Source organism: Malaclemys terrapin, chromosome 1 (genome assembly GCF_027887155.1).
Source record: "Malaclemys terrapin pileata isolate rMalTer1 chromosome 1, rMalTer1.hap1, whole genome shotgun sequence".
Taxonomy (NCBI): domain Eukaryota; kingdom Metazoa; phylum Chordata; order Testudines; family Emydidae; genus Malaclemys; species Malaclemys terrapin.
Window position 1 is genome coordinate 246,790,252 of NC_071505.1, and position 13,335 is coordinate 246,803,586.

At 41.8% G+C, this 13,335-nt stretch overlaps 1 protein-coding gene across 14 annotated transcripts in view; it reads right to left on the minus strand.

Moving 5' to 3' along the window:
* MYCBP2 (MYC binding protein 2) overlaps positions 1 to 13,335 on the minus strand; it is a 399,116-nt gene that overhangs the window by 293,311 nt on the left and 92,470 nt on the right. For all 14 annotated transcript variants that reach the window (XM_054011672.1, XM_054011602.1, XM_054011628.1 and 11 more), the window contains 3 exons: positions 8,113 to 8,317; positions 1,435 to 1,599; positions 472 to 630 (listed from right to left, as the gene is read on the minus strand). In XM_054011672.1, coding sequence (XP_053867647.1) covers positions 472 to 630; positions 1,435 to 1,599; positions 8,113 to 8,317 — 529 coding nt within the window. The remainder of the gene's footprint in view (positions 1 to 471; positions 631 to 1,434; positions 1,600 to 8,112; positions 8,318 to 13,335) is intronic.

Here is a 13,335-nt window from a genome sequence, read left to right on the forward strand (position 1 = left end):
CAGAGGCTTCAGCATAATCCAGTACCCAGGCCCGGGGAGAGGGGAGCATTTGCCAAGAAACACCGCCAAAGTGGTGTCCCAAGTCCTAAATCTGGTACAAAAGGAAAAATTCAAACAAAAACAAAAAAGGGAATACAGAACAAAATAATACATCTAAACTATGAACAGTATTAAGGATATTTAGAAAAGTTTTGGAAAGTGCATCACAAAGACGACAGGAGAGTATAAGCTCCAACTCGAACATGTGCCCTTTATCGCCTCAGGTGAAACCACAAGGCAGCTCAGGGCGTACGTGCGGACCATCAAACAGTACTACTTTCAAAAGTTCTGGCACCGGGCTCATGCACATAACCCTCAGTAGAATACAATAGGGACCATCACTTGAAGAAGAATATACTGTTTCTATCACAATTTGAAAAAGAAATTTAGCTAAGTTTTTATTCTGTTATTTTCTAAAAACAAGCAGCTCACCTTTTCCTCCCTGGCTCATGGAGCCTGTGTCTCGTCCACACTGTCCTTTATTATTCACGCCAAATGTCCAAACCTCTCCATTCTTCATTAACACGCATGTATGAGCTTTGCCCATAGCTACCTGAGTCACAAAATGGCCTTTCAAATCTGCTACTAAACCTGTTAGATATAAAACATTTGGGTGATGAACAGCATTTTCTCTCTCTGGATCAGACATTCACTATATCACAAGTATTGCTGAAAAAACACTTAATTTTTTTTTATCGGGAGTAGAGGTGAGGTGAGAATGATGGAATATTGAAGTCAGTAAAACACATGCCTGGTCTACACCTAAAGCTTAGGTTGACCTAGTTATATCAAGCAGTGGTGTGAAAAATTCAGACTCGAGAAATGTCGTTGAATTGACAAAGCCCCAGTATAGACGCCCATTAGGTCGCTGGAAGAATTCTTCTGTCGACCTAGCTACCACCTCTCAAAGGGATGGTCTAACTACAGCTATGGAAAAAAAACAACCTTCCATCACTGTAACAAGTGTCTATACTACAGCCCTACAGCTGTAGTGCTGTAGCTGTGCTGCTGTAGCGTCTGTAATGTAGACAAGGCCACAAAACAAGTGTCTATACTACAGCCCTACAGCTGTAGTGCTGTAGCTGTGCTGCTGTAGCGTCTAATGTAGACAAGGTCACAGATAGTGAAGAAAAAGAAAAGGAAGGAAGGAAGGAAGGAACAGTCATAACTAATCTGCCCAGTCAATACAATAAATGTACAAGTTTTTTATAAAGTGATTTCATACAGAACCATAATCCAATTGGAACAAAAATTTCTCTAGCATTTCATTTAAACTGGCATGTTTCAATGCCGAATAAATGCAATCAAACAATACTTTAAAGACATGTCTCTCTTACATCTGTACTTAACTGGCATTATTTGAAGCCAAATAATGTGTCTCAGATATCAACTTACTTGTGCTGTCAGAGTAAATGGCATCTTTTCCAAACATATAAAGTTCTCCATCTTTTGAAATGACAGAACTGCTCCCATTATTGCATGCTGTATATACGACAATCTTTCCTTCCATTTTAATGATCTTTTTAGGCTTATAGGGTTTTGCCTGCCGTCTGCTTTTAGCTTTAAAAGAAAAGGCATTTTACAAATAATATGTTTCACCAAAAAGTGAGGGCAAGAAGAAAATAAGATTTTCACCAGCTAAACTATGAACATTTGTTTCATAATACAATGTTTCCTTAGACTATCCCTACAAAAATCTGCTTGATGATTCTCCCACTGAAAGTAATTTTTTGGTTAGTTTTGTAAAATACCATCAACTTTTTCATCATTAATGGAATGGTAGGCAAGCAAAATGTGTGTCTAGGCTGACATATTTCCATGATGACTCTGCAAGGCTTCTTTAGTTGGCTCGTTTGTACTCAATATATACAACAATAAGTGATCCTAAAAAGCAATACTTGCTCACAAAAGTTTTTTGTCTGAAACCGAAAAGATGCATAAACAAAATCTGAAGTCATCTGTATCACAGTAAGTCTGCAGACCGAATTTTTATTATTTAAAGATCTTGGTTTAAAAAAGTTTTTAAATCCTCCAGTAATCTATCCAATCAAGACGTGAGCATATTCCCATTTAAGTCTCATTAAGCTTCATTAGAAGCCACAATATTAACTTCCCTAATAGTTGTGCTAATTCTATCAATATTTTAGCTAAAACTGTAACATGATTAAGCCCCAATGAAAACCAACTGACGATATTACTGTTAAGATTTCCTGTAATTGTTCAGAAACCGTAGACATTACAAGTAAATTTTAAACAGTCCGTCCCATTTTACATCATAAATATATATCTACTAATTTTAAAAGCTTCCTCTGGACACATTCAGCAAAATCAAGGTTGCAACTGCAGTTTAGTTTTAAACCTCTCAATTGTCTCCTAACTTTGCCACCAGAGTTTTGGGGCCCCTTTTTGTTGCCACCTGAACCACAAGGGAAAATGTTTGGCACTCTTAATCCCATCAAATCCACTGGACCCCCCACTTGGAAACCCTGCAAGGGGGGCAGGTCTCAGAGCCTGGCTCCAACCCATGCTCAACATCTACACTACAATTTTTAGCCATGCAGGCTAAGCCCTGAAAGCCTGAATCAACTGACCCGGGCTCTTAGACTCTGTGCCACAGGTTTTTTTCACTGCAGTATAGAGATACCACAAACACACAACCTGACAATGCCATTTTTAGCGAGTAACCACTCAGACTAGAACTAGACTAAGGCCATGTCCATACTACCCTTCCATGGTTAAAACTTTTGTTGTTCAGGGGTGTGAAAAACCACACCCCTGAACGACAAAAGTTTTAAATAATGGAAAGCACCGGTGTGGACAGCACTTTGTCAATGGGACCCGCTCTCCCATCAAAGCTACCACCCCTCATTGGGGGTGGTTTTATTTGGTCACCTGGAGACCTCTCTCCCAGTGACAAAGAGCAGCTACTCTGCTTCCCTTACAATGGCGCGGCTGCAGCAGCACAGCTGCAGCATTGTAAAGTGTGCAGCATAGACAGCCTAAGTTTGCATAGTCAGAACAGATGATCTTAGCAGCTGCTCTTTGAATGGATCTTAGACAGTCAGATGGGTGGCAGAATGCCGAAAGGTATTCTTCTGTACTCCGTTATCTAGCACACTTCTTGGATCTGAAAATTAAAATGGTTTACACAGTGCCTTTATTAATCAATAGCCTAGCAACCTCTGTTTAGAAATGTAATTTCACTATCACTTTATTATGAAAGTGCAGTAGTGACTTCACAGTTAAGGGGAGCAAAACTTTGCTTTAAAAGGAATACAGATAGACAGATTTATTTGAAAATAGCTAAGCCACATCAGAGTACGGGTCAGACTTTGTGGTGCAAATTTGAGGTCATAAGGTCACAGAGTTCCTCCTCCAAATTCCTTGGTTTTAAGTTTTCAAGTAATGAGGAATCAGACAAGTACAGAAACTAGGGTGGGTAGTTGAGAGTTGGCATGTTCGGGGCCTGCCACAGGCACTTACCACTGAAAATAGAATGGGGAGCTAAAAATGGACATGCTTAGTGCCTATCACACAAAACTGAGACTGGGAAGAAGAGCTGAAAATAAGGAAACTCGGGGGATACCACATGCACATCGGGCAGAGACCAGGAAGAGCTAATCTTTAGGAAACTGCTCGGGCTCCACTCCAGTCAGATTCAACACCAGCTCCTCAAGGAAAACCTCAGTTACTGAGAGGCTGCGTGAATGACCTGCCCACAGACACAACCTGGTGATTTAAAGAGATTTAAATCTTCTATTTGCTTGACTTCTGTGATGAGTTTTATGTGAATCAGTTCTAGGGACATGAGGGGGAAAGGAGTCCAGGAGAGCTGGCTGTATTTTAAAGAATCCTTATTGAGGTTGCAGGAGCAAACCATCCCGATGTGTAGAAAGAATAGTATATATGGCAGGCGACCAGCTTGGCTTAACAGTGAAATCCTTGCTGATCTTAAACACAAAAAAGAAGCTTACAAGAAATGGAAGCTTGGACAAACGACCAGGGAGGAGTATAAAAATATTGCTCAGGCATGCCGGAGTGAAATAAGGAAGGCCAAATCACAATTGGAGTTTCAGCTAGCAAGGGATGTTAAGAGTAACAAGAAGGATTTCAACAGGTATGTTAGAAACAAGAAAGTGGTCAGGGAAAGTGTGGACCCCTTATTGAATATGGGAGGCAACCTAGTGACAGACGATATGGAAAACGTTAATGTACTCAATGCTTTTTTTGCCTCTGTCTTCACGAACCAGGCCAGCTCCCAGACTACTGCCCTGGGCAGCACAGTATGGGGAGGCTATTACCAGCCCTCTGTGGAGAAAGAAGTGGTTCGGGACTATTTCGAAAACCCGGACGAGCACAAGTCTTGGGGCCAGATGCACTGCATGTGAGGGTGCTAAAGGAGTTTGCTGATGTGATTGCAAAGCCATTGACCATTATCTCTAAAAACTCACGGTGATCGGGGAAGGTCCCGGATGACTGGGAAAAGGCTAATGTAATGCCCATCTTTTAAAAAGGGAAGGGAGGAGGATCTGGGGAACTACAGGCCAGTCAGCCTCACTTCAGTCCCTGGAAAAATCATGGAGCAGGTCCTTAAGGAATCAATTTTGAAACACTTAGAGGAGAGGAAAGTGATCAGGAACAGTCAGCATGGATTCACCAAGGGCAAGTCATGCCTGACTAACCTAATTGCCTTCTATGATGAGATAACCGACTCTGTAGATGAAGGGAAAGCAGCGGACATGTTATTCCTTGACTTTAGCAAAGCTTTTGATACGGTCTCCCATAGTATTCTTGCCAGCAAGTTAAAGCAGCATGGGCTGGATGAATGGACTATAAGGTGGAAAGAAAGCTGGCTAGATCGTCGGGCTCAACGGGTAGTGATCAATGGCTCCGTGTCTAGTTGGCAGCCGGTATCAAGCGGAGTGCCCCAAGGGTCAGTCCTGGGGCCGGTTTTGTTCAATATCTTCATTTATGATCTGGAGGATGGCATGGATTGCACCCTCAGCAAGTTTGCAGATGACACTAAATTGGGAGGAATGGTAAATACTCTGGAGTGTAGGGATAGGATACAGAGGGATGTAGACAAATTAGAGGATTGGGCCAAAAGAAATCTGATGAGGTTCAACAAGGACAAGTGCAGACTCCTGCACTTAGGACGGAAGAATCCCATTCACTGTTACAGACTAGGGACCGAGTGACTAGGTAGTAGTTCTGCAGAAAAGGACCTAGGCGTTACAGTGGACAAGAAGCTGGATAGGAGTCAGTGTGCCCTTGTTGCCAAGAAGGCTAACGGCATTTTGGGGTGTATAAGTAGGAGCATTGCGCCAGCAGATCGAGGGACATGATCATTCCCCTCTATTCGGCATTGGTGAGGCCTCATCTGGAATACTGTGTCCAGTTTTGGGCCTCACACTACAAGAAGGATGTGGAAAAACTGGAAAGAGTCCATCGGAGAGCAACAAAAATGATTACGGGGCTGGAGCACGACTTATGAGTTGCAGCTGAGGGAACTGGGATTATGTAGGCTGCAGAAGAGAAGAATGAGGGGGGATTTGATAGCTGCTTTCAACTACCTGAAAAGGGATTCAAAAGAGGATGGATCTAGACTGTTCTCAATGGTAGCAGATGACAGAACAAGGAGAAATGGTCTCAAGTTGCAATGGGGGAGGTTTAGGTTGGATATTAGGAAAAAGTTTTTCACTAGGAGGGTGGTGAAGCACTGGAATGGGTTACCTAGGGAGGTGGTGGAATCTCCTTCCTTAGAGGTTTTTAAGGTCAGGCTTGACAAAGCCCTGGGTGGGATGATTTAGTTGGGGATTGGTCCTGCTTTGAGCCGGGGGTTGGACTAGATGACCTCCTGAGATCCTTTCCAACCCTGATATTCTATGATTATTAGATCTCAAAGAATTTTACAACATTATCCCCATTTTACATATGGGAAACTAAGGCACAGAGATGTGAAGTGACTTGCCCAAGGTCATGAAGCAGACCAGTGGCAGAGGTGGGAATAATCTCAGTTCAACTGTCTTCCACTAGGCCACACGATTACTGTGTGATTCCTCAATGCTCCTCCCTACTCCTGTACATTCTGTTATAGCGGAATGGTGAAAATGGTTGTGTTTTTGAAACATTTGCAATATATAATTGCTAAGAAGGATGTGACAGAGGTAAAGTTTTCCCAAGTGTTTACAGTTTATTCTCAGATTTCTGCACAAGATGTGTTTCAAAATTTCAAAGTTGCTAGGATTGGAACTTAAATGATTTTTTTCTAGGAGCTGTATCAAATGACCCCAAATTTAAATCACTAACCCTAGCTTGAACTCCCATGAGGCATAGGAAATGTGAAGACAATTTGTAAGCATGCAAATTTTAGATTTTGAAGATTTATTGTTTAAACAAGAAGGGCTTCCCAACATTACCTAGAACAGAGCTGGTACTCCATTATATTACTATATGATTCCTGGAGCTCTACACATGGATCAGCAGCATAAAAGGCTCAGGGAGGTGTTAAGTGACCCATTCATGTCAATGAAGTTCTCTGATGAAAGAATATCCCATGGAGAGGAGTACAGCCTGAAACCATAGTTCTGAGACATGTGAACTATTCCAGTCACGTCAGTGAGTATTCCCTTCCCCCCTCACAAGTGCTGAAGAGTTTTGATAAGATATCAAGCTTACCTGTTTTTTCAGCTCCTCATCTCAGTCTCAGTGTAGTCTTGGTGCATGTTCCAAGCATGTCTGTTTAAACTCCTCACCCAGAGGGACAGGGCTTCTGCCCTTCACAATGCATTAACTTTAAGAAAGCCTGTTTTTCCCCAGGGGCTGTATCTTGTGAATCACTTAGTCAAATGGCCCCAACTTTGAACCACTGACTGTACCCCAAAGCCCCATGAGGCACAGCAAATTTCAAGACAACATGATTAATTATGCAAATTCTAGAGCACTTAGAACAGCCAATCTTTAAAACAGAAAAGCAGATTTTAAGGTTAAATATAGCAGCACTGTTACTCTGCTGTAACATAGAGGTAAGGTATCCCACTACATCCCTTACAACAATAGCATAATAAGAAAATGTAAATGTTGTAAAACCAAGAAATGCAGAGTTAAGATAATTCTTCCCACCCAAAATGGTCAAAACAACCTTAACTACTCAAGTGGGAATATCAATCAAAAGCAATAATCTAACAGCATCCTAATCCCTCCCCTAATCAAACCTGCCATCTTTTCTGTTTCAATACAATTCCAAATCAACATTCCAACTCCTAGTCCAGAGGACCTTCACTGCACTCTGTCCAGCACCAGTGATCCCAGGATGACTTGCTGATGGTTTGCAGAAGTTAATGGAGGGTTAAGCTTCTGGGATCTCTCGGAGAGTATATCTACACTTGGAGCTGCAGGTGTGATTCTCAGTTCAAGTAGACATTCACACTAGCCCTCACTGAGACAGCACGCAAAAAGTAGTGTAGCCTGGGTAGCACAGGAAGTGTTAAGAGGCAGCGCAGCCACAAACCCAAATGAGCACAGTGGGTATGCATTCAGCACAGCAAGCCCATGCCACCACTCACTCTTGCCCATGCTACTCTAGCTACACTACTGTTTTTAGTGTGCTAGCTCAATGAGAACTAGCACAAACATGTCTACGTGAGCTGTGAATCACACCCAAAGCTCCAAGTATAGAAATACCTTGAGGGTCTCTTAAGGGCTGGGATCAAAGAGACCAGTGTTAAGGTTGTGTAGGAAGTGTCTCTTAATTCTGCATTTCCTTGTTTTCCAACATTTGTGCATGAAGTAACAATATTCTTGCTTGTTAACAATAAGGAGTCCGGTGGCACCTTAATGACTAACATGCATGTGAACATCATTTTTTATGTTCGCTGCTGGGTTCAAACACAAACTTGTGTTTACTTGCAGATAATGTGCACAAGCATGTTGATGATATGCTCGTGCATTGCTCTAGTAAACGACCCATTTTTCCTTTCACACCTTAAGGACTGGTTAATATTGATTTTACTGGTATAATTTACAAGTACCAATTCTATATTAAGCCATTGATAATACAATAGTAAAACCTACTTGATTCACCATCTTCTCCTTTACTAGCAGAGCCTGTAAAGAATATACTTCCATCCTCTGCAACAAGTAATGCATGCGAACCATCATGTCCAACTGAGAACTGGATAATCTTTGGAGATTTTGTGATTGGCAGCTCAACCCATTTTCCTGCTGAAGGACCACCTTGTTTGATTCCCAGGCTCTGATATTTGCCAGTGTAATAAATCTGAAAGAAAAAAAAAGTTATATTGTTCTCCTATCATGTCATAATACTTAAAATGAAACAATAATTGTATCTAATAAAAGCAAGGTTCAAAATAAAGGGGTTTAAGGATTTTTCCCATTTGATGACTTAATGATAAATAAGTTAAAAATCAGTCTTAATAAAGACCTTAGAAAAGTTTACTATAAATGACAACCAAAACTGGACTTATTTCGAGACACGACCTCAGCAAGATGAAATAGAACATAACAGAAACGTGCATTTTTTCCCGCAAGATATTCTATGCCATTCTCTTCCTTTGTTTGCTCAAAAAACTTTTGATAGTTAATTATGCATTAATGCACCCAAAACTACATGAGGATTCATTTGATTACAGGAGCAGATTAACAGAAAGCTTGGTTACAAAGTAAAAAGGACCAAGGAAAACCAAAATAAATAAATAAATAAATAACACATTCTTTAACTCATCCAGTTACTCGATAGGTCAGTATAGTGTTTCTCAAACTTGGGACGCTGCTTGTGTAGGGAAAGCCCCTGGAGGGCCAGGCCGGTTTGTTTACCTGCCGCGTCCGCCGGTCCGGCTGATCGCGGCTCCCACTGGCTGCGGTTCGCTGCTCCAGGCCAATGGGAACTGCTGGACAGGCCGAGGGACATACTGGCCACCGCTTCCAGCAGCTCCCATTGGCCTGGAGCAGTGAACCGCGGCCAGCGGGAGCCGCGATGGGCCGGACCTGCGGACGTGGCAAGTAAACAAACCGGCCCAGCCAACCAGGGGCTTTCCCTACACAAGAGGGGGCCTAAGTTTGGGAAGCACTGTGTCAGTATATAATGTACTTTTGGTACTTAGTGTCATGATCTGGTACAAGGCACATGCTAAAACACTGGTAAAATGAGTTAAATTAAGAAGTGTCAGTCTGAACATTGCTTTTAAAAAATATGAATTTAAACATCATCCAATACTAGAAACTCTTTTTTATTTACAAGATTGCCCTAAAAAGAAACATGGGACAGAACAAGAAGCAATGGTCTCAGGTTGCAGTGGGGGAGGTCTAGGTTGGATATTGGGAAAAACTATTTCACTAGGAGGGTGGTGAAGCACTGGAATGGGTTTCCTAAGGAGGTGGTGGAATCTCCATCCTTAGAGGTTTTTAAGGCCCAGCTTGACAAAGCCCTGGCTGGGATGATTTAGTTGGTGTTGGTCCTGCTTTGAGCAGGGGGTTGGACTTGATGACCTCCTGAGGTCTCTTCCAACTCTAATCTCCTATGATAAGAATTGCAATACCAAATCAGACCACTGTTGCATCTGGTCCCAGTAGCCTGTCTGCAGCAATAACTAGTACCAAGTTACAAGAGAACTTACAGTGCACAATTATTAAATAACACTGCTCTACAGCCAAAATGCTTCTGAAATAAATGTAGTCAAACTTTACTAATTCTGGGTCACTGAGAACGAAAATGATGCTTAAAATTGTTGATTGAGTCTAGTTTTCAAGATATGCTATTGGGTCAGTATATACGACCCTTGACTTGGGAATGGCGGAGGATAAGTGAGTTATAAAGGGAAGGGATCTCAATTTAAACCAGAAATGACCAAGATACGTCTTTGACTGGATCTATGAATAAATCTATGACTGGGTTTGGACAGTACTTGCTTTTTAGGCAAAACAATGAATGATGCAATCTGAAGCTGGTATTGCGTCATACATATGAATTGCATCATGTTATTCCTAGAAGTCATGGATGATGCAATCATAATGAAGCTTACATCACTCTGCTGAACAAATTGCCCTATATCAGCTCTAGAAATCATACAGTGTTGTGCTCTCTTATTTGTCAGTGTTTGATTTTGCAAAGGGACACATTTCTGTTTAGCCAAAGTGAGCAGAGATGCCTCGTACTTGTGTGAACAGTGCAGATAACTTCTGCTATGTTTGTGGTGAAGTGACTTTTGCATCACATAAGCGCAGTATAACATGTTGCAACATGTCACTCAAGATACATTTTTTGCACTCATCTAGATTTTTTTCCACCGAACTGCTGAGCAGTGAGCGACGAGCACGGCAAGCAATTTCACCAGGACATTGCAATAATGGAGAAACGTTATCAGGGCAAATGGAGCCCATCAATGCTTGCAGACTACTTCTGGACAGTGACAAGAGATGCTCCATTTAATGAACACAAGAGACAAGACAAAAAGCGCCGAGTAGACACTGAATAGTACTAAACTATGTACATAACAGTTTTTTGCCTTTTGTTTCATAATAAATTTTATTTATATAACCTTTTTGCTGATTTTTAAAGTGTTACATAAACAGGACAGGTGAAATATCATGTAAAGCAACCATAAACACATGAAAAGACCTAGGTTTACAATTTATGACTAAAACTCTACTATCTACACAATATACATAGACATAAAATGTAAAAACTTAAATATCTTAGAAATAGTAGCCAGTTGTTTTAATTGTCATATTTGAATTCAGCACATCAAAATATCTAATAAATAGCACATTTTATCTCTGAAGCAGACGACTTCTCAAAAATTGTAGACCAGTGTAACCTGCCCACAGAGGATGTTTCTTCTTGAACCCCATCAACTTAGTTATTGGCTTATGCTACAATACATAGAAGTACATTAAAAAATATATCCTATGAAACGTACTCTTATCCCTATCTGAATCTCTGACTACTTCCCACGCAATTAGCGGTCACTTAAACAGTCTATTCTGGGCCACTCTTCACATATCCTCTGCGTTGTTAAGACCCATAGGTTTTCCCTCCGAGTAGCACTCAGAGGAGGGATTCTTTCAATCCACCTATTTGCATGTTCCTCTAGCTGCTCAATAGCACACCCATCATGGCAGATAATCTGGCTTTATTCTTTACACATGCCCCATACATTTCCATCATCTTTTCTGGATAACTTTGGCCTAAAGGGTTGTTTAACTCTGACAAATCTTGACATTTTTTATAAACTCGCTGGAGATATACCTATCTCATAGAGCTGGAAGGGACCTTGAAAGGTCATTGAGTCTAGCCCCCTACCGTCACTAGCAGGACCAAGTACTGATTTTGCCCCAGATCCCTAAGTGGCCCCCTCAAGGACTGAACTCACAACCCTGGGTTTAGCAGGCCAGTGCTCAAACCACTGAGCTATCCCTCCCTCCATTTATTAAACTAGTATTTTTGAGGCATTTTGCTTTGGAAGGCATTTAAATGTCTGTCTGTAGTTTTAGTGGATTTTCCAGCTTTTATATGCATATGTTAGGACTGAAATATCCATATGTCTATTCCATTTATGAATTCCACCAAGCTTTGGTCTTCAATATCTTATGAGAATTAATTCCAAAGGTTAAATCCATTATACCTAAGTATTTACTTTCTTCCTTTCAGACTCTCATACTACCTCTTGAGGCAGCAGGTTCTGAAGCGGTCTTGCAGTACTTTTGGCCACTTCTTTGAGACAGCGTTTTAGGCATCACACCCTTTAGCTAAGTGCCATTCTTAGTGGCATAGACATTTCTTTTACAGACTCACGGAACATCAAAAGGCAAGAGGAAGTAACAGTTATTTATTGTAACTGTGGTTTTTTGAGATGTGATGCAAACATGTATTCAACTTAGGTATGCACATACCTAGCACACTGGAGCCGGACAGTACTTGTAGATGGGCAGCACTCCCACGTAATGGCTGTGGCTCCTCCCCTGGCTATATGATGTGACACTGCCCCAACATCCCCCTCAGTTCCTTTGCACCAAAAGCTCAAGAGCAGACTATGATGCAGAGGGGATGGAGAGTGGGTCATGGAATACACATCTGCATCACATCTCCAAGAACTACAGCTACAGTAAGTAACCGTTCCTCCTTCTTGGAGTTGATGCAGACGTATACTCCACTTAGGGCTTCTCTACACTTACAGGGGGATCAATGCGCAGCGATAGATGCATCGGCCATAGGTTTAGAAGACCGGTTAAATAGACCGCAGATAGCTCTCCTGTAGACTCCTGTACTCCTTCAGATCAAGAAGAGTAAGGGGAGTCAACGGAAGAGCATCTCCTGTTGACATCACGTAGCATGGACTCCACGGTAAATAGATCTAAGCTACGTTAGCTTGAGTTACACTATTCACATAACTCAAATTGCATAGCTTAGATCGACTTTTCCCTGTAGTGTAGACAAATCCTCAATTCACTCACACGCAATATGGAAACGTCACTCAGCGTTGCTTGTGCTCTCGTCGAATGAGTTTGTATCTGCTGAGAAGGCATAGCTGAAGCTCTCATACAGAGTCTTGGTACAAGATGTTATTCATCTAGAGATAGTCTGTGCAGAGACACCTTGCCCTTTCGTGAGGTCCACATATGAAATGAACAGGTGATGCAAAGTATGAAACAGTTCGGTCCTGTTCAGATGAAAGGTTAGATACTGTTTGACATCCAGCATATAGAGGCACTGTTCCTCTGGAAAGGAATGTGTCTTAGGGAAAAAACACAGATAAATATACCGCCTGATTCAGATGAAACTCGGATCACCCTGGAAAAAACTTTGGCTGCAGCCAAAGCATTATTTGCCCTTGAAGAAATGCATGTAAGAAGGGCCCACCATCGGGGCCTGCAACTGACCCACCATCCTTACAGATGTAATGGTTATCAAGAATGCAGTTTTCGGAAACAGGAGGGGCAGTGGACAGGATGCAAGCAGCTCAAATGGAGGGCCAATTAGAGCCACCAGAACTGCATTTGGGTCCCACAACAGGACTGGCTCTCGGACCTGATTATCTAAGTGGATAAGCCCTTTCAGAAATCTCATCACCGTGGCATCAGAAAGAACGGATTTCTCCTAAATAAGGAGATGAAACACTGATATTGCTGCCAAATGCACTCTCAGTGAACTGAGGTTAAGGCCTGATTTCTAAAGATGTAGTAGATACTCCAAGATGTCCTAGATGGAAGTCCCTGTTGGTTGGGTCCCGCAGGCAAAGAACAGCACCAAGAACCTCTTCCACTTCACTAAGTAGGTTT